Source organism: Solanum verrucosum, unplaced genomic scaffold, assembly GCF_900185275.1.
Source record: "Solanum verrucosum unplaced genomic scaffold, falcon-dt-bn FXZP01000280.1, whole genome shotgun sequence".
Classification (NCBI taxonomy): Eukaryota; Viridiplantae; Streptophyta; class Magnoliopsida; order Solanales; family Solanaceae; genus Solanum; species Solanum verrucosum.
The window spans coordinates 4,363,880-4,390,375 of NW_026019982.1; the positions used below are offsets into that span (position 1 = coordinate 4,363,880).

Sequence of the window (26,496 nt, forward strand, 5' to 3'; positions counted from 1 at the left end):
ATTACAATAGTTGGTATAGCGCCCATTAATAACATATATATAATATTGATTAAGAAAAATGTCACTTAAAATTTATCTTGAAGTAAATAGTGTATTGTTGATTTTATAATCCTATACACGATTTGGATATATGAATCTTGGTTTGATTTTTCTCTAATTATCCTTTTATTTTTATTTTCATTTTGCAAAATGAAAAACATGTGTATAATTTTTTAAAGATGATCATTGAAATTTGAAATATTATTGACTACCTAACATGTCCTAATAATATTGTCGTCTCATGAGTAAATTATTATAATTTTGTAAATTACCTAATGAAAGGACTCCACAACCATATAGTAATTAATATTCCACGTAGCCATGCATGTCAACTGAGATTTGATCTAAATAAATAAATCCAACCATATTGTATGGATGCATATTTTATTATATATACATAAATAAACCCCCTTTCAACAAATAAGGTATATATAGTAAATGTGAAATTTTGTTTATTTTTTATATAATTACTTTTGAATAAAAGTTCTGACTCTGTCGCTTGTATGAGATATTCAAGTCTAGCAAATTCCAAAATTGAGCAACACCAAAATGTGTCTATCATAACTATGATAATGACCTGATTTTCGTGATCCTCTCCTTCTATATAAATTAATTATTTGCCTTACATTGTAATTGTAGTAATCATTGTACTATATATACTAATTAATATATTAAGGGTCCCATTAACATAGCTCATAATTAAGATACTTTAACGTGTAAAACATGTACATGCAGACCCTAATAACACAATTTCACTAATTTGAATAATTACTTTCCCACTATATATACACATCCTACAAACATAAGATCACACATTAAAAGCCAAATATTACATAAAATAAAATAAAAAGATTCATAATGGCTACCAATGACGTCTCTTCAATTTCAAAGCTTCCTATGAAAGAAATCCCAGGTGATTAGGGTGTCTCATGTAAAATTAAATACTTTAATACACATCAGGATCTTGAACACGATAATCTTACATATAGATTGTTAGGGGTACATATCTGATGCGGAAGACATCATTATAGAGAGAAGCAAAAGCGTTAGTCGTAAATTGATTTCTATCTCCTTGCCCTAGCTTTACGTTACCACAACCGTCAGCGATGAAATTAATGTAGAGAATATGTGGTAACCCTAATGGGTGGAGGGAGGACCAATTTATAGAGGTTAAGACTTAATTTGGTATGTCTATTAAATAACCAATGTACGGACGAGATTTATTATTGATCATTAAATATTATTTATGGTATTACTTGGGTGACAAACAAACTGGGCCATAAGTATGAAATCATTCTTACATCCCATTCTTTGGGGAAATAAACGATCGCTACGACTTCCATTACAATCAAGCGTACTGATGACTTTTTTAGGTCTCGTATGAAAAAATATGAATCCACAGTCTTTAATTAGAACCAATGTCCCTCCTGGTCCTTTCAATGCTCATAACTCTAAAGTTGTTGTCCTTGTGGACGCGGTTAGTTATCCCATCCTTTTTGATAACTCCCAAGTCGATAAGGAAAACTACCACTAGAAAATTGTAAATTACCTAGAGATTTTATTTGGGGATTTTTTTCGCATAAATTTCCTATAAATTTTCTTGCAGAAATATAAAATTCCTAGATTTTAGAACTTTTTACCTGCGAAAAATATTTCCCTAGAAAAATTGGTGGGTAAATTAGACGCCATTTGCACAAAATTATTACCTAGGGAATTATTTGGGGCAACTAATCTGCAGGTACCGTTTTCATAGGTAAATCCGCAAGTAATGAATAAAAACTAATTTCCATGTTAGTTTGCAAGCAAAATCCCTAGATAAAGTTGCTTGCACCTTTAGCTAGGGATACATACATGGAGATTTATTTGGGGATCCAAGTTCTACGAATTTTATTGAGAATTTATTTATTGAGCATTTACTTGATAATTTTCTTACCTAGAGATTTACTTGAGAGTTTTATGTTACAAATTCGTTCGAGATTTTTTTTGGGGATTTACTTGGGAATATGTATATTTGAAAATTTTATCGTTGCATTTTCCACTGGAACTTTTTTCTTGTAAATTTATCTAACTAGTCCTTTTATTTGGAGATTCACCAATTAGTAATTTTTTCTTAAAAATACATTTAAGAAATTAAAATTATAATAATGCAAAAAATAATAATGAAAAAATGGAATTTGATTACTAAATATTTACTTTTCATTTTCAAGTAAAAAACAAATTATTATACAATAATCTCACGCTAACAAGGTGTTGGAACATTAAAGGGAAAAAAAGTGTTGGAAAGAAAAGGTCTAAAAGAAATATTTGAAATTATCATATTTAGTTTTTTTTTTTTTTTTTTATAAATGCCACGAACATTTTTCAGCTCTTTTTAATTTACATGTAAGAATTTTAATCCTATGTAAAAATCAATGATGCGAATTCTTATTATTATTTTTGGATTTGAATATATGAATTATAAAAATTATATGTCTAGTTAATTATCCAATAAAAAAATAATTGTCATAAAATATTATTAATGTTGATATAATATTATTAAAAAATATTAAATTGTGTAGTGTTGAATAGGTCAAGACATTTTTTAAGTGGAGAAAAATTTGATTATAAACCTTATTAATACGAAGTTTAATTATCTCATTCAATGACAAAATTGTATTAAATGAAGGAAATAACTATTATTTTTACTTGTATATCCAACTTATAAATCTTTTTTATAATATGTTAAGATATAATTATTAAAAGATAAATTAAAATTATAAATATCACAAATAATTAATAAAATCTATCAATTAGTGGTGATAATTTTCTTTCACTTTAAACTTATAAGTTATTTAAATTATCATTTTATTGTATAAAATTTTCTTATTTTTATTTTGGTGTGTTTGTATTTTATTCACTTTAAAGTTATCTTTTATTTTACTTAATAATTAGACAAAGTTTTATTTGGTCAAAATATATATAGAAAATAGGAATAACATCATGTTATTTAGAGTTTTGAAAATAAATACTTTTTCAAATACCTAAATTATATTCATCTTATTAAGTAATTTGTGTCAATTTCTTATTTAAGAGTTGTTTACTTATAGACTTTATTACACTACTTTTCTTATTAATGACTAGTGTGTTTGGTATGAAGGAAAATGTTTTCCTGGAAAACAAGTTGATTTTTGACCTTTTTTTTCATGTTTGGTTGGTGAGTAGAAAATATTTTCCGGAAAAGATTTTTAGTGTTTGATTTATGAATGAAAAATATTTTTGAGAAATATCTTTTATTTTTACTAGAGTAGAAAATAATTTTTGAAATTGAAAATAGTTTTTATAAACAAACTTAAATTTATTTTGGGGGGTGGGGGGTGGTAGGGGTGGGTGAAGGGGGGGGGTCGAGGGTTGGGGTGAAAAATTGAAATTTTGAAGTTGAAAATATTTTTGAAAAACAAACTTAAAATTAATTTTTGGGGGTGGGGGGGGGGGCTGGTAGGGGGTGGGTGGGTGGGGGTCAAGGGTAGGGGTGAAAAAATGAAATTTTGAAATTGAAAATATTTTTTAAAAACAAACTTGAATTTATTTTTTTTTGGGGAGGGGGGTGGGTGGGTGGGGGTTCTAGGGGTGAAAATGAAATTTTGAAATTAAAAATATTTTTTAAAAACAAACTTAAATTTTTTGTGGGGGGGGGGGGGAGCTGGTGGGGGTGGGTGGGTAGGAGGTGGGGGGGGGGGTCAAGGGTAGGATGAAAAAATGAAATTTTGAAGTTAAGAATATTTTTTAAAAACAAATTTAAATTTTTTTTGGCGGGGGGGGGGGGGGGTTTAGGGGTGGGTGGGTGGGGGGCTGGGTAGGAGGTGGGTGGGGGGTCGAGGGTAGGGTGAAAAAATGAAAATTTGAATTTGTAAATATTTTTTAAAAACAAACTCAATTTTTTTTGGGGGTGGGTGGGTGATCGAGGATCGGGATGAAAAAATAAAAATTTGAAGTTGAAAATATTTTTTAAAAACAAACTTAAATTTTTTTCTTTTTGAAGGGGGTTGGGGGCTGATAGGGGGGGTTGATGGGGGTGAGGGGTTAAAAAATAAAAAATTGAAATTAGAAATATCTTTTAAAAACAATTTTTAATATTTTTTTTGGGAGGGGGTGGGGGTAGGGGTGAGGGTGGGGTAAAAAAATTGAATTTAAAAACAAGCTTTAAAATTTTATTTTATTTTTTTTGGGGGGGGGGGGGTTGGTTGGGGGGTGGTTTGAGGGTAGGGACGAAATAAATTGATTTTTTCAACAAAAAAATAATTGTAATTTGAAGTTGGAAGAGAGTTTTGGAAAATGTTTTCCTTAAGTTTAGAAGGAAAGTCATTTTCCTTAAATTTGAGGAAAATGAGTTGATTTGGAAAACATTTTCCAAAATATTTAGCCCAACCAAACATAAAAAAATTGGAAAACTTTTTCCGGAAAATGTTTTCCTTCATACCAAACACTTTCTTCATCTTTTATTTGGACTACTAAACATAATTGGAAAATCTAGAAATTAAACTTAAAAAAAGGAATGAAAATGGTTATTGATCTTCCACAAATTGTTTGAATTTATTATAATATAATATTTTCATGAGGATTTACTTGCGAAAAAAATTGTAAGTAAAATCCTTTTTTTCACCAATTTTAACCAAAAATCTTAGGGATAACTTTAGTATTTTTTGCACTAGGGATAACTTTAGTATTTTTTGCAAGAAAATCTGCGAGTAATTTACCAGCAGAATTCAAATCCCCAGGTAGTTTAATTTACTTGGGGATTTTCAAATTCGCAAGTAATAAATACCTACGAAGGTATTTTCATCGGAATTGTTTTGGTAGGATGCGAATTTTTCGTATATGATCCGCAAAAAAATACCTATGTAATTCACAGTATTCTTGTAATGTACTTTGAAGTCCCCATCTTTCAACGGTGGTTATAAGGTTTGCGCTTTTCTTGACACTATTAATAATTCCAAACACTCCCTATTGAAAGGACTTATCTTGTCCACATGACTAGCTAAGTTGCACGACAAAATCATTCCCATATTTAATTACTAGCTCAATCACTCAAATGTTTATCAGTCTTGAAAAAAGAACGGCTTACTTCAATCCCCTCAATGATACGCTTGTTTTGTGAGGGAAAAAATCCAATTGACATAAGTGTTGGCACTAATGAACCAAAAATTGTAGATAAATGGGTTTTCCTTCAACTAGCTCCATTGATTAAATTTGTACCAAACTTTCTTGAAGATTTGGTCTTGCACACTTTCCCTCTACCCTACTTTCTTGTAAAACGCGATCATCAGAAATTATACAACTCCATGTGAGATATTTTAGATGAAGCGGAGAAACTTGGAGTGAAAAGAGTTGAAGCTAGCTTGTCATAACTTTGTTTCAATTCATATGGCGGTTTGAAAGTGTTCTATCCATCTTTGATCAAATGTATCGGAACATCAGGACCTAGTTTACATACTAGGCTCGTCAAGAAAATCAGGATTGCAATTAAAGAAGTAGGAGGGGTAACTATTTTAGCTCTTGAAAAAATGCTTCTTGTTAAGTATGTGGTTTATGATGAGACCTTAAGAATGCACCCTGCAATTCCATTCCAAACGGTTATAATTGTTTCTAATCACGATGCATCTTTCTTGATCAAGAAGGATGAAGTGATTTTTGGATATCAAACATTGGCTATGAAGGATTGCCATGTTTGTAAGAATGCGGAGGAGTTTAATCCAGATAGATTTGTAGGGATGGAGAGAAATTGCTTAAGTAAGTGTACTGGTCAAATGGTAAAGAGATCGATAATCCAACTATGAACAATAAACAGTGTCTTGATAAAGATTTGATATGTAGTGTTATTGGGAAGGCTATTGGTGGTGGAGTTTTTCTTGCCTCTAATAATCCGGTAGGTCATTTTTGAGAATTTTAAACTATTCGTTTAACTTGAGTTAATTAACTATTAGATATATTAAATAATTTAATATATCAAATAAATTATACTTATGATTGTTTTACTAACTTATAATGAAAGAAATATATATTTACGTACATAGGACAATAAGTATTTAGTTACATTTTTTTTTTAGCTTCGTAAGATAATTTTATTATGTTTAGATATATTGTTCATATGATTAGTTTAGACTTTAGAGTAGGTGTGTCTAGCATTGCGCATATCCTTTATATTAATAAATAAAAATGATTTTTAATATTAACATTAATACTCCCTATGTCCCTAATTACTTGTCCACTTTTCTTTTTATAGTTGTTCCTAATTACTTGTCCATTTTGACAAATCAAGAAAGGACAAAATCTTTTTACCTATAATACCCTCAATTAAATGACTAATTATTTTCAAAAATGTAGAACTTTTCATCCACTTCATAATTAATAGGGGTAAAATGGTAAACTCACTATGTCATTAATTATTTTCTTAATAGGTGTGTCAATTCAAAAGTGAGCAAGTAATTAAGGACAGAGGGAGTATTTAAATGACTATTTTGTCAATTGTGAATATTTCTATTTAAGCATTAATTATTCATCAAGAAGTGAAAAAACATATCAAAGGAGATCTGACTTTTTGAATAGTTAGTAATAACTTAATTTTAAACTTTTCATTTTACCTTTTATGAGATGATTTCAGCTCCAAAAAATCCTCTCAATGTATGCATCATAGTCAAATATCTTCACATAAATTGAAACGGAAAAAATAATAATATAAATTTAACACGAATAACAAGAACACTCGAGAATGACTTATTAGTTTAGTCATCGATGAAATACCAACCTCATTATATCAAAGAAAGATTGTACTAATTAACAATAACCATTCAATATGATCAAACAAATATTATAAGATAATATTTTATCATAATTAACTTGCTTTATCATCCACGCATCGCGTAGATTTTAATACAAACTTAAAATATAGAAAATTACACTCTTTCAAGATGAAAAGTTGGATTTTGAACTACCCCTAGCTAGATTATTGTTATAATCTTATGAGATAGTTCTTCCTTATTATAAAAACAAATACTCAAACCCACCCTTATATTCATTTCACTTCATGATGTTACTTTGGTTAATGACTTAAAAGTCACCTTTGAACCAAGCAAGAGTTTTCCAAATTCAATTTCAAAAGTATCATAACGCATGAAAAACTCCACCACCAATAGCCTTCCCAATAACACTATCAGATCTTTACCAGGACATTGTTTATCGTTCACAGTTGGATTATCAGTCTCCTTACCATTTGACCAATACACATACTTAAGCAACTTCTCTCCATATCCCACAAATCTATCTGGATTAAACTCCTCCGCATTCTTAAAAACTTTTGAGTCCTTTGTAGCCAATGGTTGATATCCAAATATCAATTCATCTTTCTTGATCAAGAACGATGCTTCGTGGTTAGAAACAATTATATTTTTCCTAGCCTTAACCGTTTGGAACGGAACTGGAGGGTCCATTCTTAAGGTCTCATAAACCACAGACTTAACAAGAGGCATTTTATCTATAGCTGAAAGAGTTACCCCACCTGCTTCTTTAACCGCGGTCCTGATTTCTTTAACAAGCCTAGTATGTAAACTAGGTCCTGATGTTCCGATCCACTTGATCAAAGATGGAAAGAACACTTTCATACCCCCATATGAATTGAATCCTGCAAGGAAAATAAAGTTATGACAAGCTTCTTCTCTTTTAACTCCAAGTTTCTCCGCTTCATCTAAAATATCCTTCATGGAGTTATAGAACGCATTGTATAGTTTCTGATGATCTCCTTTTACAAGGAAGTAAGGTAGAGGGAAAGTGTGCAACACCAAATCTTCAAGAAAGTTTGGTACAAATTTAAGGCCTAGTGAAATCAATGGAGCTAGTTGAAGAAAAACCCATTTGTCAACAATTTTTGGTCCATTAGTACCAACACTTGTATCAACTGGATTTTTCCCCTCACAAAACAATCGAAAGAGGAATTCAAACGACAAGTTATCACTCATGGGATTGAAGTAAGACGTTCCTTTCTCAGACAATTCTTTTTCAAGACTTGTAAACATCTGAGTGATTGAGGTAGTAAAGATAGGGATGAACTTGTCATGCAATCTAGTTAGTGTAGACAAGAAAAGACCTTTTAGTGTAGTGTGTTTAGGATCAGTTGTACCAAGAAAACCACAAACCTTATAACCACCGTTGAAAGATGGGGAGGACATGAAAGTACCTTCAAAGTAATTTTCCTTATCGACTTGGGAGTTATCAAAAAGGATGGGATAACTAACCGCGTCCACAAGGACACAACTTTGGAGTTACGAGCATTGAAAGGACCAGGAGGGACATTAGTTCTAAAGATAGTGGAATCATATTTTTCCATACGAGACCTGAAAAATTCATCAGCACCTTGATTGTAATGAAAGTCGTAACGATCTTTTATTGCCCCGAGGAATGGGACACCATAATCACCAGGAATTTCTTTCATTGGAAGATTTGGAATTGAAGATTCTTTGGTATCCATTGTAATTATGTGGTATGAGTCTTTGGTATTAGCCATTTCTAATATGAGTCTTTGGAACTTTTTTATGTGTAATTTTATGTTTGTAGGATGTATCTATATATAGGGAAAAAAATTAGATATTGCTAGAGCCTAACTAAAATAATCATTTGATTGGTTAATCCTAGCGTTCTTCACGTGAAAGAGATAACTCGTGAAATATTATTAGAGGGGTGGCATATTTTTGGGTTGTTATAAACGTTAAATTATTGAATATAATAAATATAATGTTTTGAAAAATGTAATAGAGAAGTGATTATAATTAATGATAAGAATAAATTAGAAATTGAATGTAAAACTATTCATTAATTTCATAAATGAACAAATATTATTGGACATCCTAAAATAATATAATGAACAACTATTATTGAACGGAAAAAATATTAAATAACTGTATAAATTAAAGCAGAAGTACTCAAACTTGTTCCAAGTTAATCTCTCTCCACATTTATTGTAATGGCAAAGATAAAAACTAATATAAGTGAATTCTTGAAGCAATGTACACCATTAAGAAAAAAAAATTAGGACATAAAATAAACACCATTTTTTACTTTTGCCTTTTAGTTATTTTCAAATTATTTTTGAAAATAAAAATAATTCAAAGTAAAATAAAAAATATGAACAATTGACTCTCTTGAAATTATCACCTAGAAAATATAAATGAGGGGCAAAAAAAGAATTATAATCAAACAACTCTCTTTAACTTTGAACAATACACTTATTTTAAACTATATATGAAAAAAAGCTCAATAATACACTTAATAATTTTAAAATAGAGGGAGTAGTTAATTATATATTAATTTCTTTAAAAACAACTATTTTAAACTAGTTGTTTTCAATAAACACAAACACTATTAAGAAAATAATTATTGATATAGATAGTTTACCAAATTATCTCTATGTTTAGTATTAGGTCTTGAAAAATAATTTGGAGAATAAGTATTTAATGTTAAGGCTAAAACATGGAAAAAATAATTGTCTTTTTTTTGTTATGTCAAAAATAACAATTAAAAATAAAAATCTATTTTAAAAATAAGTGACAAATAAAAATGAACGAGTATATATTACACAAATCAATGTGCATGTAGTACATGTATCACGAAAATCAGGTCACTATCAAAGTTAGGAACTTGCCAGTAATATAGTTTCAACAAAGTGTTTTTTAACAATTTAGCCTGTAGAAAAATCCAAAGTAACAAATTTAAAATTTAATAAAATATATTTATTTTTAACAAATTCAGTATGAATAAAAATCTATATTCATGTGACAATGCATGTATCTATCCCATCAAATGAGATAAGTTAGGGACATTGAGATTATCGAAAGGCTTAACCTTATTACTTATTTCGTTAAAATTAAAATGTGTTTGAATCTGAATAATATTATTTTTAGATTTGAATATTAAATAATTAATATAGTTTATTCTTTAATATATATATATATATATATATATATATATGCATAATTATTTATTTGTAAACATAAATAAATATACAGTTTTAATAAAAAGTATTAAATATTAAAAATATAAATTTAGTAATTAAAGTCATTATTTTAAAAATAATTATGTTCGCTAATAATGATAGATGATTTTGTAGCGGTGGTGGCGGTAATGATTAATGTTATTAGTGGCTAGTAATGGCGGTTGTCATGCTTATAATGGTGGAGGTGATTGATGTTGTATACTAACTGAAATAATAGTTGTAGTTGACAGTAATGGTGGTGGTTGTGATGATAAAGTTAGTTGATGGTAGTAATTCGCGATATATGAAAAATATGTGATGGTTGACAATGTGTACGTCGGCGGTAGTTGGCAGACAGAGGTGGATCAACACTTATAAGTTGAGTGTACGTGGACCCATCAACTTCGGAAAAAAATCATATATATATATATATATGTATATTTATCTTGAAAAACTGACAGAAATTAGGATATAATTAACCGTGCACCCATGAGAAGTGTATGAGTGCACTTGTGCCGTTGGTACAAGCCAAAAAACTCAACCTCAAGATCATGGTTCAAATCTAACTAAAGTCGTGTTTCACGTGAGATGACGATTCTGATGATATATATGGTTAGTGATACTATTACTAATAGTGTAGTAAGAATATTATTCACATAAAATATAACTTAATGGTGTTTAATTAGATTTTATTTAATATCTTAATGATTAATATCTACTCAAACTAAATAAATATTAAAATTCTAATATAAATATAGACACCTAATAATTTAAGATCCTAAATTTCAGAGTAGGATGACAATAGTTACAAAAAGCCAAATGAAATTTATCATTTAAACATGCAATATTCAATCATTAATCTACTCTTTTTGTTCTTTTTCACTTAAGATAACATTATATCTGATATTATAGGGAAATGCAATTGTCAAATGGAGCCAATTACTTATTTGTTTTCCTGTTCACAAAATGACAATGGCAGATTGATTGGTCAATTAATTTATTTTAAAAAATTTCTTTAGGATCATCTTTATTGACCATACAAAAAGTAATTTAAAAAAATTAACCATTGTTATAAACGTGGTTGATTATGTTGATTAATCTTTGAAAGTGGTGAAGAATGATTGGTAGTTTGGTGATAGTAGTTAATGATCATAGGATTCAGAATTTAAAGACGTCGGTGATATAATTATCTTACTATAGGTGTTAGTAAAATTTTCAATGATAATCAAAGAATAATATTATATATTTGCTATAGGTGTTAGTAAAATTTATATTTGCTAATAATGATAGTTGATTTGTAGTGGTGGTGGCGATAATAATTGCTATTGGCTAGTAATGATGGTTGTCATAGTTATAATGGTGGAGTTGATTGATGTTCTACTAACTGAAGTAATAGTTATAGTTGATAGATAGTATGTGTAACATCTCGCACCTAAAAACGACTATAAAGAGTTTAAAATATGAAATTATTGATTTTTGGAAAGAACAAGGAAATCTGGAAATTTTGTCTAAGTTAAGGAAGTGAGTTTGGTCATTTTCAAACGGCCATCACTCCTAGCTCAGGATGAGTTAGGAGCATTTCTTGATATGGTTGGAAATCCCTTGGGAATATCTTTCCAACGCCACCAATTTTGCGCGATTTCGATAGCGTATGAGTGAGTTATGCCATTCGGAAGTTGAGTTGTTGGATTGAGAAAAGTCCAAATCCGGATTTAAGGAAGGGCAAAGTAGTCTTTTCTCTTATTAATTTCCTAATTAATTTTTAGGGGTTTATTGGGGGTAAAAACAGAACTTAATTCAGTTTTGGAAAATTATAATACGCTTAGGGCTTGGAGAAAAGAGAAAAGAAGAAAAAAAGGAAGAAAAGCCAAGATTTCGCCAAGAACGTCAAGCGTTTGGAGTGGAATTCGTCGGGGGTGATCCCTATTAAGGTATGTGAGATATTTAGTGATGGGTTAGTTCACCCACACACCAACTTGTTTCAATTCAGCGATTTTGGGTTGTTTACATGTTAAAAAGTGAAATTCTTGAAGGACATCGTTAAGTTCTTGATTGGTTGTGTTGTTGAAGTTTCTTGTTGATTTGATTCGTGTTCCAGGGTGAATTTTCGAGTTAAATCTGTTGTATGTTTAGGGTACTAATAATCCTAAGTGTTTGGGGAAAGAACCATGGAAGTTAGGAGGGTTTTGAGATGAAAAACGGACAAGAAAAATCGTCAAAACCTGGGGAAGGGGGTGGGGCGTCGCGCTAGCCAGCGCGCCCCAAAAGGGGCTCTGAAGTTCACCCTATGGGGCGACGCGCCAGCCAGTGCGCCCCAGCAACTCCTCTGAAGTTTGAGGGCTGGATCCCCGCGCCTCTCAGAGTGCCAGGGACGCCAGTTCTCCCCATTCTTCCCCTACCTTTTCCTACTAGTTCCTAAGTGATGTACCTATGTTTCCTAGTTATTTCTAACACTCTGAGGTACACCTAAACATCATGAAATCATCCATAAACATGAACCTTGAATCCATAATCCAATTCAAGGAAAGTTAAGATCAAAGTCAAAGAAGTTAAGAGTCAAGACTAGAAGTTAAGAAGCAAGTCAAAGCAAAGTTTCTTAAAGTTTTCAAGAGTCTTTAACAAACATTTTAACTTTGTTTTAAAGCTTAAGTTTCAAGTTAAGAAAATAGTAAAGAGTTGAGTCCATTTCTCAAAAAGCTATAAGGGAACTAAGTATTCCCAAAGAGTTTATAAATGTTTTCACATTTGAGCAAGAAAAGGGAACATCGATTCCAAGAGAGCTTTTAAGCTAAGTTTTGAGTAATTATCTCAATTCAAAGAAAGAGTTTTGTTTTTACAAACATATGAGCTAAGTATATTTTGGGAGTAGTATTGAGCACCGATATGGGGATGCGAGTTCATATTAACTCAAGTCTCCATAAACCATGTAGCCATCATGGGTAGTAAAGGATCATACTTTTTAGATGACTCCTTAAGATGCTTTTAGCATAGACTAGTGGATCCACTAAGTTAAGCGTTCTATATGACGGCAAAGTATAGGACAGTTCTGGCAGCGTGGGCAAGACGTTGTATCACCACTTAGGCTCATAGTGGTGGTTGTCGGTTAGAAAATCTCCCACAAAAGTTATATTACTTTTATATATAAGTAAAGTTGAGTTTGTTATTGCTTTATTTTTAACGGACTAAGTTGTTTACACTGTTTTACAAGCTTTATATATATATATTGCATGTGCCTTATTGCTTTATATTGAGTTCAGTTATTCATGAGTTGTACAGAGCCAAGGTAAGTATTCATTCTTACTCTTTTCAAGCTTAAGTTGTTGTTTAGCATTCCAACTCGCATACTCGTACATTCAATGTACTGATGCTAGTTGGCCTGCATCGTCTTATAATGCAAACGCAAATAACCCGGATCAACATCCAGCGCCTCGTTGATCCAGCTTGAGCATTCAGAGTCTGTTGGTGAGCCTCCTTACATTACGAAGGACCCCTTTTATTCGCTTTCTAGTTTAGTTCATTAGGATGTTGTGGGGTTTGTCCCAATATCCATCCCAGTTGTTTAGAGGCTTCATAGACAGTTAGTAGTTCAGTTGTCTTTACATTATCATTCTGATGTTGTTTAAAGACTGAGTTGCTATTTTGGCTAGACTATTATTTCTTAAGTATGCATGAGTTATATTTTCTTATGTTTAAGTCTTCCGCTGAGTTAAGTAAGCCAGTCCAAGGGCTCGCTTAAGGCCAACAATGGTCTTCGAGTGCCAGTCTCGCCCAGGGTGTAGGCTCGGGGTGTGACAAACTTGGTATCAAAGCTTAAAGTTCAAAGTCCTAGGGAGTGTAAAAAGTTGTGTCAGTAGAGTCCTATTTATCGATGTGAAGCGCGCCACATCTATAATTAGGAGGCTGCAACATTTAGGAACTATCTCACTTCATTCACATTCATTTCATGTGATAGAGTTAATCTCTATAAAAATTTCATTCTAATTCGTGCTTGCGCGTGTTTCAGATAATCATGACTCCACGAAAAGCAGTCAGAGGTCTTACTGCTAGACACAATGTTGATGAACAAGAGCTACCCAATGCACCTGAAATGCAACCGCAAGGAGAAGTCACTAATGTTGAGTTCCGTGAGGCTAACCGGATGTTGAGCCAAGTTGTGACTAACCAGGTCGGACAGCAAAGAGGAGCTGGACAAGAAGAGGCTGACACTTCAAGGATTCGTGAGTTCTTGAAGATGAACCCTCCAAGTTTCACTGGTTCGAGCACTGCAGAGGATCCAGAGCACTTCATTGAGGAACTGAAGAAGGTGTTCGATATAATGCATGTTACTGATATTGTGAGAGTTGAGCTAGCTGCATATCAACTAAAGAATATTGCTAGGACTTGGTTTGATCAGTGGAAAGGAGGTAGAGCTGAGGATGCACCACATGCGAGTTGGGCAAGTTTTGAGAAAGCTTTCTTGGGGGGTTTCTTTCCTCGAGAATTGAAAGAGGCCAAGGTATGTGAGTTCCTCACACTCAAGTAGGATTTTCTAAGTGTTCATGAATATGGTTTGAAGTTCACCCAACTATCCCGTTATGCTCCGGAAATGGTTGCGGACATGAGGAGTAGAATGAGCTTATTTGTTGCTGGGTTGTCTCGTCTGTCGAGTAAGGAAGGAAGGGTTGCAATGCTTATCGGGGACATGGACATATCAAGGTTGATGGTTTATGTGCAGCAGGTGGAGGAAGAGAAGCTGAGGGATAGGGAAGAGTTCAGAAACAAGAAAGCTAAGACATGAAATGAGTCCGGGCACCAGAGAGGTAATGTGAACCATTCATCCTTTCAGCAAAGCCAAACGGGGTCTGCTCTATCATCTACTAGTGCACCTGCACCCAGAAACAGAGGTAAGTATAATGGCCAGAATTCGCAGAACTTCAGAACTAGACCTGCACAGTCTCAAGTTAGTGTGGCACAAGGAGGTAACTGGGCTCCTGCATGTGCTAAGTGTGATAGAACCCACCCAGGTAAGTGTCGTGAAGGCAAGACAGGTTGCTTCAAGTGTAGACAAGAGGGTCACTTCTTGAAAGAGTGCCCAAAGAACATGCAAGGTACTGGAAATCAGGGCAATAAGGCCCAATCTTCATCAGTTGCTCCCCCAGACAGAGCTGAACCTAGAGGAGCTACTTCAGGTACGGGCGGAGGAACAAACCGTCTCTATCGTGATTGTTCTTCCTGAGAAACTTTATGAACCCTTTTGTGTTTCTACACCTATTGGGGAGTCTATTCTAGCTGAGCGGGTTTATCGTGATTGTGTCATTACCATCAATCACAAAGACACCATAGCTTACTTAATTGAGCTAGACATAGTAGATTTTGATATCATTCTAGGTATGGATTGACTGCATGTTTGTTATGCCTCCATTGATTGTAGGACTCGAGTTGTTAAGTTTCAGATTTCTAATGAGCCTGTTATAGAGTGGAGTAGTAGTTCAGCAGTGCCTAAGGGTCGTTTCATTTCGTACCTTAAGGCGAGAAAGTTAGTTTCGAAGAGTTGTATCTATCACTTAGTCCTAGTTAATGACTCTAGTGTTGAGATACCTCTCATTCAGTCAGTTCCTATAGTAAGAGAGTTTCCATAAGTCTTCCCTAATGATCTACCTGTAGTCCCTCCTGAGAGAGAAATCGACTTCGGCATAGACATCATCCCAGATACTCGTCCTATTTCTATTCCGCTATATAGAATGGCACCAGCAGAGTTGAAAAAGCAGTTGAAAGATCTCCTAGATAAAGGTTTCATTCGACCAAGTGTCTCACCTTGGGGCGCTCTTGTCTTATTTGTTAGAAAGAAAGATGGTTTCCTTAGGATGTGTATAGACTACTGCCAATTGAACAAGGTTACCATCAAGAACAAGTATCCTCTTCCAAGAATTGATGATCTTTTCGATCAACTTCATGGTGCTTCTTGTTTTTCTAAGATAAACCTCAGATCAGGTTACCATCAGTTGAAAGTAAGGGAATGTGACATTCCAAAGACAGCATTCAGGACCTGTTATGGTCATTATGAGTTTTTGGTGATGTTGTTCGGTTTAACTAATGCACCAGCAGCGTTCATGGACCTTACGAATAGAGTCTTTAAACCTTAGTTAGATATGTTTGTTATCATCTTCATTGATGACATACTAATCTATTCAAGGAATGAAGAAGATCATGCTAGCCATCTCAGAATAGTTCTTCAGACTTTGAAAGATAAGGAGTTGTATGCCAAGTTCTCTAAGTGTGAGTTTTGGCTTGAGTCTGTGGCGTTCTTGGGCCACATAGTTTTCGGTGATGGAATTAGAGTGGATACTCAAAAAATTGAGGCAGTGCAGAATTGGCCTAGACCCACATCTCCAACTGATATTAAGAGTTTCTTGGGTTTGGCTAGCTATTATAGAAGGTTTGTAGAATGGTTCTCGTCTATTTCATCTCCTTTGACCAAGTTGACTCAGAAGACAGTGAAATTTCAATGGTCTGAAGCTTGTGAGAAAAACTTCCAGGAATTAAAAAAGAGGTTGACTACTGCCCCAATTTGACATTACCAGAAGGTACTCAGGGTTGTGATGTATCTAGAGTTGGTATGGGTTGTGTCTTAATGCAGAATGGCAAAGTTATAACTTATGCCTCCAGACAGTTGAAAGTTCATGAGAAGAACTACCCAACCCATGACTTAGAGTTGGCTGTTATAGTATTCGCTGTGAAGATATGGCGTCATTACTTGTATGGTGTGCATGTTAATGTATTCACTGATCACAAGAGTGTTCAATATGTGTTCACCTAGAAAGAGCTTAATCTCAGACAAAGGAGGTGGTTAGAATTACTCAAGGATTATGACATGAGTATTCTTTATCACCCAGGTAAGGCCAATGTTGTTGCTGATGCCTTAAGCAGGTTGTCTATGGGTAGTACTACCCATGTTGATGAAGAAAAGAGAGAGTTATAGAAAGATGTACATAGACTTGCATGCTTAGAAGTCCGACTGATGGATTCCACAGAAGGAGGAATAATGGTGACAAATGGGGTTGAATCATCACTAGTGTCAGAAGTGAAAGAAAAGCAAGACCAAGACACCATTTTTCTAGACTTAAAGGCAAATGTTCATAAGCAAAGAGTATTAGCTTTTGAACAAGGGAGAGATGATGTATTGAGATATCAATGTAGATTGTGCATACCTATGGTGGATGGACTCCAAGAGAGGATCATAGAGGAAGCTCATAGCTCCAGATATTCCATTCATTCGGGTTCCACAAAAATGTATCGCGATTTGGGAGAAGTGTATTGGTGGAATGGTATGAAGAAGGGCATTGCAGAGTTTGTTGCAAAGTGTCCAAATTGCCAACAGGTGAAAGTAGAGCACCAAAGGCCCGGTGGTTTGGCTCAGAATATAGAACTTCCAGAATAGAAGTGAGAGATGATTAATATGGATTTCATCACAGGTTTGCCAAGGTCTCGCAGACAACATGATTCTATTTGGGTGATTGTCGACAGAATGACAAAATCAGCCCATTTTTTGCTGGTAAAGACTACTCATTCAGCAGAGGATTATGTCAGGTTGTATATTCAGGAGGTGGTAAGACTTCATGGAGTCCCAGTCTCCATTATTTCAGATAGAGGTGCACAATTTACTGCACAGTTCTGAAAATCTTTTCAGAAAGGCTTGGGTTCAAATATGAACTTGGGAACTGTTTTTCATCCTCAAACAGATGGGCAAGCAGAGCGCACCATTCAGAATTTAGAAGATATGTTGAGGGCTTGTGTGATTAATTTCAAAGGTAATTGGGATAATCACCTACCTTTCATTGAGTTTGCTTACAACAACAGTTACCACTCTAGCATCCAAATGACTCCATATGAAGCTCCTTATGGGAGAAGATGCAAATCTCCTATTGGATGATTTGAAGTTGGTGAAGTAGGGTTGATAGGACCAGATTTAGTTCACCAAGCCATGGAGAAGGTGAAAGTGAAGGTGATTCAGGAGAGGTTGAATACGACGCAGAGTCGTCAAAAATCCTACACAGATGTTAGGAGAAGCCCATTAGAGTTCGAAATAGATGATTGGATTTATTTGAAGGTTTCACCCATGAAGGGTGTCATGAGGTTTGGTAAGAAGGGGAAACTTAGTCCCCAGTATATTGGACTTTACCGCATAGTCAAGAGGATTGGTAATGTAGCTTATGAGTTGGAGCTACCTCAAGAGTTAGCAGCAGTTCATTCAGTGTTTCACATCTCTATGTTGAAGAAGTGCATGGGAGATCCTTCATTGATTATACCAACTGAAAATGTTGGGATTAAGGATAACTTATCTTATGAGGAGATTTCAGTGCAAATTTTAGATCGCCAAGTTCGCAAGTTGAGGACCAAAGAAGTAGCTTCGGTCAAAGTCCTTTGGAGAAACCAAATTGTTGAGGAAGCTACTTGGGAAGCTGAAGAAGATATAAAGAAGAGATATCAACATCTCTTTGAATCTGGAGGGAATGCAGATCAAGGTACTAATTCTCTTCTTAGTACTCTTTGAATTATGAATGAGCATGTTGATTGTTACATTTACTTGTTGGATGTTTGAACTAGATGTTACCACACTTAGCTTAGTAAAATAAAGCTCATTCGAGGACGAATGTTCCCAAGGGGGAGATATTGTAACATCTCGCACCTATAAACGACTATAAAGAGTTTAAAATATGAAATTATTGATTTTTGGAAAGAACAAGGAAATCTGGAAATTTTGTCTAAGTTAAGGAAGTGAGTTTGGTCATTTTCAAACGGCCATCACTCCTAGCTCAGGATGAGTTAGGAGCATTTCTTGATATGGTTGGAAATCCCTTGGGAATATCTTTCCAACGCCACTAATTTTGCGCGATTTCGATATCGTATGAGTGAGTTATGCCATTCGGAAGTTGAGTTGTTGGATTGAGAAAAGTCCAAATCCGAATTTAAGGGCAAAGTAGTCTTTTCTCTAATTAACCTAATTCATTTTTAGGGATTTATTGGAGTAAAAACAGAACTTAATTCAGTTTTTGAATATTAGAATACGCTTAGGGCTTGGAGAAAAGAGAAAAGAAGAAAGAAAGGGAGAAAAGCCAAGATTTCGCCAAGAACATCAAGCGTTTGGAGAGGAATTCGTCGGGGGTGATCCCTATTAAGGTATGTGAAATCTTTTAGCGATGGGTTAGTTCACCCACACACCAACTTGTTTCAATTCAGCGATTTTGGGTTGTTTTAAAAAGTGAAGTTCTTGAAAGACATCGTTAAGTGCTTGACTGATTGCGTTGTTGAAGTTTCTTGTTAATTTGATTCGTGTTTCAGGGTGAATTTTCGAGTTAAATCTGTTGTATGTTGAGGGTACTAATGATCCTAAGTGTTTGGGGAAAGAACCATGGAAATTAGGAGGGTTTAGAGATGAAAAAAGTAGAAGAAATATCGTCAAAACCTGGGGAAAGAGGTGGGGCATCGCGCCAGCCAGCGCGCCTCAAAAGGGGCTCTGAAGTTCCCCCTCTGGGGCGACGCGCCAGCCAGTGCACCCCAGCAACTCCTCTGAAGTTTGAGGGTTGGCTCCTCGCGCCTCTCAGAGTGTCAGGGACGCCAGTTCTCCCCATTCTTCCCCCACTTTTTCGTACTAGTTTCTAAGTGATGTACCTATGTTTCCTAGTTGTTTATAACACTCTAAGGTACATCTAAACCTCATGAAATCATCCATAAACATGAGATCATGAACCTTGAATCCATAATCCAATTCAAGGAAAGTTAAGATCAAAGTCAAAGAAGTTAAGAGTCAAGTCTAGAAGTTAAGAAGCAAGTCAAAACAAAGTTTCTTAAAGTTTTCAAGAGTCTTTAACAAACGTTTTAACTTTGTTTTAAAGCTCAAGTTTCAAGTTAGCAAAGAGTAAAGAGTTGAGTCCATTTCTCAAAAAGCTATAAGAGAACTAAGTATTCCCAAAGAGTTTATAAATGTTTTCACATTTGAGCAAGAAAAGGGAACATCGATTCCAAGAGAGCTTTTAAGCTAAGTTTTGAGTAATTATCTCAATTCAAAGAAAGAGTTTTGTTTTTACAAACATATGAGCTAAGTATATTTTGGGGGTAGTATTCAGCACCGATATGGGGATGTGAGTTCATATTAACTCAAATCTCTATAAACCATGTAGCCATCATGGGTAGTAAAGGATCAAACTTTTTAGATGACTCCTTAAGATGTTTTTAGCATAGACTAGTGGATCCACTAAGTTAAGCGTTCTATATGACGGCAAAGTATAGGTCAGTTCTAGCAGCGTGGGCAAGACGTTGTATCACCACTTAGGCTCATAGTAGTGGTTGTCGGTTAGAGAATCTCCCACAAAAGTTATATTACTTTTATATATAAGTAAAGTTGAGTTTGTTATTGCTTTATCTTTAACGAACTAAGTTGTTTACACTGTTTTACAAGATTTATGTATATATTGCATGTGTCTTATTGTTTTATATTGAGTTAAGTTATTCATGAGTTGTACAGAGCCAAGTTAAGTGTTCCTTCTTACTCTTTTCAAGCTTAAGTTGTTGTTTAGCATTTCAACTCTCATACTCGTACATTCAATGTACTGATGCCAGTTGGCCTGCATCGTCTTATAATGCAGACGTAAATAACCCGGATCAACATCCAGCGCCTCGTTGATCCAGCTTGAGCATTCAGAGTCTGTTGGTGAGCCTCCTTACATTCCGGAGGACCCTTTTTATTCGCTTTCTAGTTTAGTTCATTAGGATGTTGTGGGGTTTGTCCCAACATCCATCCCAGTTGTTTAGAGGTTTCATAGACAGTTAGTAGTTCAGTTGTCTTTACATTATCATTCAGATGTTGTTTAATGATTGAGTTGCCATTTTGGCTAAACTATTATTTCTTAAGTATGCATGAGTTATATTTTCTTATGTTTAAGTCTTCCGCTAAGTTAAGTAAGCCAGGCCAAAAGCTCGCTTAAGGCCAGCAATGGTCTTCGAGTGCCAGTCCCACTTAGGGTGTAGGCTCGGGGTGTGACAGTATGGTTGTGATGGTAAAGTTAGTTGATGGTAGTAATTGACGGTATTAATGGTGGTGGATAAAAAAATATGTGATGGTTGACGATGTGTTGGTGGTATTAGTTGGTACACAGATGTGGATCCACACCTATAAGTGGGGTGCACGTGCACCTGTCATCTTCAAAAAAAATATACGTATATATGCATATATCTATCTTGAGAAACTGACAGAAACTAGGATATAATTAAGGGATCGTTTGGTTGGGAACAAGTATCCCAGAATTAATGGGATAACTTATCCCACCATGTATATGGGATAACTTATTCCATCAATATGGTATAAATGGTGGGATAAGTTATCTCAAACATGACAACCAAACAAGACACCAATTTTTTTATCCCATGACAATTTATTCTTATCCCTCACACCAAATGGACCCAACAATTTATCCATGAGAAGCATATGAGTGTCCTTGTGCCGTTGATACAGGCCACATGAATCACCCAGAAACTTGGGTTCAAGTCTAACTAAAGCCCCTTTTCACTTTTTTTTTTTTTTTTAAGTTTATCTTAAAACTCTTATATATTTGAGCTAATGTAATATTCTTGCACCTAAAGTAAATATTATTCACATAAAATATAACTTAAAGATGTTTAATTAGACTTTATTTTAATATCTTAATGATTAATACCTACTCAAACTAAATAAATATTAAAATTCTAATATAAATATAGACACCTAATAATTTAAGATCCTAAATTTCAGAGTAGGATGATAATAGTTACAAAATGCCAAATGAAATTTATCATTTGGACATACTGTATTCAATCATTAATCTACTATTTTTGTTTTTTTTTTCACTCAAAATAACATTAATCTGATATTATAGGGAAATGCAATCGTCAAATGGAGCCAAATTACTTATTTTGTTTTCCTGTTCACGAAAAGACAATGGCAGATTGATAGGTCAATTAATTTATTTTTAAAATTTCTTTAGGATCATCTTTATTGACCATACAAAAAGTAATTTAAAAAAATTAACCATTGTTATAAACGTGGTTGATTATGTTGATTAAGCTTTGAAAGTGGTGAAGAATGATTGGTAGTTTGGTGATAGTAGTTAATGACCATAGACCTATGTGTGGATTTAAAATTTAAAGACCTCGGTGATATAATAATCTTACTATAGGTGTTAGTAAAATTTTCAATGATAATTAAAGAATATTATTATATCGAAATAATTACTAATGGGCTATGAAAGTAGTGAAGATGAGTAGTTTGGTGATAGTAGTTAATGACCATAGACCTATGTGTGGATTTAGAATTTAAAGACGTCGGTGATATAATTATCTTACTATAGGTGTTAGTAAAATTTTCAATGATAATCAAAGAATAATATTATATCGAAATAATTACTAATGGGCAATGAAAGTAGTGAAGATGAGTAGTTTGGTGATAGTAGTTAATGACCATAGACCTATGTGTGGATTCAGAATTTAAAGACGTCAGTGATTTTGTTATCTTGCTATAGGTGTAAGTAAAATTTTCAATGATAATCAAAGAATAATATTATATCGAGATAATTACTAATGAGCTATGAAAGTAGTGAAGATGAGTAGTTTGGTTATAGTAGTTAATGACCAATTGACCATAGATGTTTATACGTGGATTTAGGATTTAAAGACCTCGGGGATATAATTATCTTAACATAAGTATTAGTAAAATTTTCAATAATGATTAAAGAATAATAATATATCAAAATAGTCACTAATAGTGTGAGTAGTGATAAAAACACAAGTATATGTGTATAAATAAAAGAGAAATGATTTGTGTGAACGGTATTGCTTTTTACTTTTTTAAGCTATTTAAAATTTTCTTTAAAAAACTAATTATAAATAACATTTGAGATTCAATCCCAAAACTCAAGTACGAGAAACTACTACTACAACCAACATGCCTCGAACACACTTGTAATTTGTTAGGATGCACAACTAAATTTATAGTAGTTTTTCAAGATATATACATATTATTTTTCGAAATCAATGAATGCACATGCATCACAACTATTCAACGTGTGTTCGTCTTTGGTCAAAGTAATATCGTTTAAATGTTTATTCAAAAAAAATCTACAAATTAAAGATAGAAATTCACCACCATGATAAAATATATCCAAACTTTGTATTTGTCAAAAATATAATAGAATATGATATAATACAACACAATATGATACATAAGTATGATACGTATAGTGGTCACATGTTTACTTGTCTAGTTTACAAAACATAAAAAAAAAATATATCACTTAATTCTTCATTTATTCTTATTATTAACTATAATCACTTCTCAAATATTAAATTTATTATATTTAAAAAGTTATATAATAAAATTGTTATTACATAAATAATGAATACATTTTCAAGATTAATTAACTACTCTATCAAGGGTATAATAGGCAAAATATGGTACTTTATGAATAAATTTTATAAAATAACAAGTATTGTGGTCCAACTATTTATAGAAAGGGATGACATATAAAATGGGACGGAGGGAGTATAACTTTGCCTCTGAGTTAGTGAAGATTTAAATAGATTGTCTTAAGCTTGACAAAACTAAACTGAATTCGCAGAAACTAATATTAAAAGGTGCTTCGAATAATTATCCTGCAATTCGGGTGTAGCTCACAAATACTTAATTTGGAGTCTTCATTTAATTTGTACTCGTTTCATGTATATGTAATGTATCGCTATGTATATATATAATATATCGATATTATATAAATAGTGTATACTCATGTATACATTCTTGATGTACTAAAGTACACATTGCATATATGTTGTTTATATAATAAAGTAAACATTATAGACCCTTTTTTTTTTCAAATCTCTTTTGAAGAAGAAGAAGTCATTAATAGCTTAAAAGAAGAAAGACAAATAAAAAAGCACAAAGTGCACTTCACTTACCATTGACAAGTATTGTTGAATGATTATTTTTTATAAAATTGATAATTAAAGTATTTTGAATAAAAATTTATGATCGAAGGATCATTTTGCTTAATTATCTCTTACTTAAATGATACGATCAAAATTGAAAGGCCCATGAAATTTTTACCATTTCTTCTTCTTCTTTTTTTAATTTTTCAATATGTTAGGCCTACGAAATTGCCCAAGCCAATAGTCTCAATACGCTTATAAATAGTCTCAACGTATAGATTTTTATTATTATTATTATTAGTAGTAGTATTTATGCATTATAGTTTAATATTTGTAAATAATTTGTCTTTAAGCCCTTATGAAGTGATATTATTAGGTCATTAATAAAGATTGTGATAGAGTGGTAAGTATTTCTTAATTCAGATGTTTCTGGTTCAACCTTTGAAGGATATAGAATCGCCTTTGTTAGAAAATGTCTTACCTCAAATATGGAACTTTCAGGGTAAATTCAGATTGAGTAGGTCGTTTTTTTATTAATAAGAGTATAACACAATGTATTTGTTCCACTTTTAAAAGGAAACATAATTTTTTATTAAGGCATATTAGCACCAATCTATACTAATATTAGTTTTTTGAAAAAGTAAATATCTCTCCACTATGTAAAGCATATATAGTTGTGACTTGTGGCAAAGATTAATTTGTTAATTTAAGAGGTGAAAAACTTTACCAAAATGAATTCGATTCACAAATACAGTTGAATATAAAATGTTTTTTAAAAAATCTTCATATTCTTTTATTTTCTAATTTACAATTATCTTTACATAAAAGATTTAAAAAATTGTCATATAAAAAAAAAAAATTGTATCTGATCCTTGTGGATCGAAATGTAGACTAGACTGGATATGTACGGCCCTTCAAATAATATCCATAATAGACTTGTTTTTTCATAATAGATGAACTCAAATTCTCATATACTATCAATGCAACGATTATACTGTCGAAAAACCATCGAACATTCCGGTAATTCTCCGAGATTACCGAACAATGATTGGTCCTCCTCGCCAATCGGCAACATGAATGCCACATCATCATCAACCCAAGTGGACCCCACCATCGTCGGCAAAGTACAATCCAACTATGTGGGGCCCACATAGGAGAAACAACCTAATAACTCTCTGGCACCGACCTCGGCCATGATGAAGTCGTTTTCGGGTTGGTAGGTGAAGACGACAGATTGATCGGTGTTTGTGGCGGCAAAAGTGGTGGTCAGGTGGCGGTGTTTGGTGGCGGCCACCGGAGGAGGGTGGTTGTGGTCGGATGAGTAGGTGATAATGAGTACATTGGGGTCATGGTGGCAACGCTCTACTTGTTTTTTTGCTGGACAACCTTTTAAACTACTACATCGATAATAACCCCTGCATGTGATTACATGCAATAATGTTAAAAGAATATTTATTTTATTTTATTGTTACACAAATGGTATAAAATTTATGAAACAAAATTATATTTAGTAATCATCGGCGATCCATATTCAATAAAACGCATAGGGAAATTGAACTTCTAACAAAAAGAAGAATTTTAGAAGGAAAAAAATCTTTTCCAAGTGATAATTATTATAATATTATTAGAGAATATTAATTACTATATTTTTATGAAATGCAAAAGGAATATATTAAATTGGGAAAAATAAATAAAAACAATATTAATTATTAATATACCTGGGATAAGGTGATCCTTTAATTGGTTTTTGGCCATACTTCCTCCAAGTACAAGAATCAGATGGAGGATAAACATCCCCTTTATAATTACTTCTTGATATATCACAATCTTTAATTGGCACTGAAATTACTCTCTTCTTTGCTCCCTTTTTACTACAATAATTCAAAAACTATAACATATTATTTTCTCAATATATCACCACTCATCAATTACCCCCAATGGCTAGAAAAAACATTAATTTCTGATGGACGTTTCATTTGAATATAGCTCGTGATAAGGGTTTTTTGACATAAAAAAAACCGTCTAAAATGTTCCCTCACTAAAAGAAGAGGAAAAAAGAATCAAGAATTCATATACAAATTACCTTAATTTTCTTGGTAATGACATGTTAACTTCAGTTATTTCATTATCGCCAGATAAAGATCCCTCAGCTGAATTTTCTGCTATAGAATCTTCTCTGTATCGTTTTAATTTTATCGAATGCCTTTGAAATGACTCTTCTTGCTTATGAAAATATGGATCTTTTTGTAGCTTCACACCTTCCATGACCAAAAATTAATAAGCTAAAGCTAGGTTGTGTTGAAATTAAATCTTCTTTGTTACAACTATTTTTGGTAGCTATGTTCTTCAATTTCAAGAACTTTCAAGGCTTTAAATATGAGGTGCATTCAAGGAAGAAGGAAAGTGATGGAATATGCCTAATAGTATATCTTATTTTGAAGTTACTAATCCACTTTCTATCAACATTTATAGTTATAAATTATGGAAATCATATTAGTCCTTTATATTACTTTAATTAGTAGTTCAAGTGA

At 33.0% G+C, this 26,496-nt stretch overlaps 1 protein-coding gene and 2 pseudogenes across 1 annotated transcript; 1 reads left to right on the forward strand and 2 right to left on the reverse strand.

Moving 5' to 3' along the window:
- The first annotated feature begins 897 nt into the window (after positions 1-897).
- LOC125817730 (allene oxide synthase 3-like) lies at positions 898-5,945 on the forward strand (annotated as a pseudogene).
- Positions 5,946-7,097: 1,152 nt separating this feature from the next.
- LOC125817456 (allene oxide synthase 3-like) lies at positions 7,098-8,549 on the reverse strand. The gene is given in 2 exon segments (XM_049496992.1): positions 7,098-8,317; positions 8,320-8,549. Coding segments are annotated over 2 exon segments (1,437 nt in total). The 5' UTR covers positions 8,537-8,549.
- A 16,383-nt stretch (positions 8,550-24,932) lies between these two features.
- On the reverse strand, positions 24,933-26,230 carry LOC125817472 (probable WRKY transcription factor 65; annotated as a pseudogene).
- Positions 26,231-26,496: the final 266 nt, after the last annotated feature.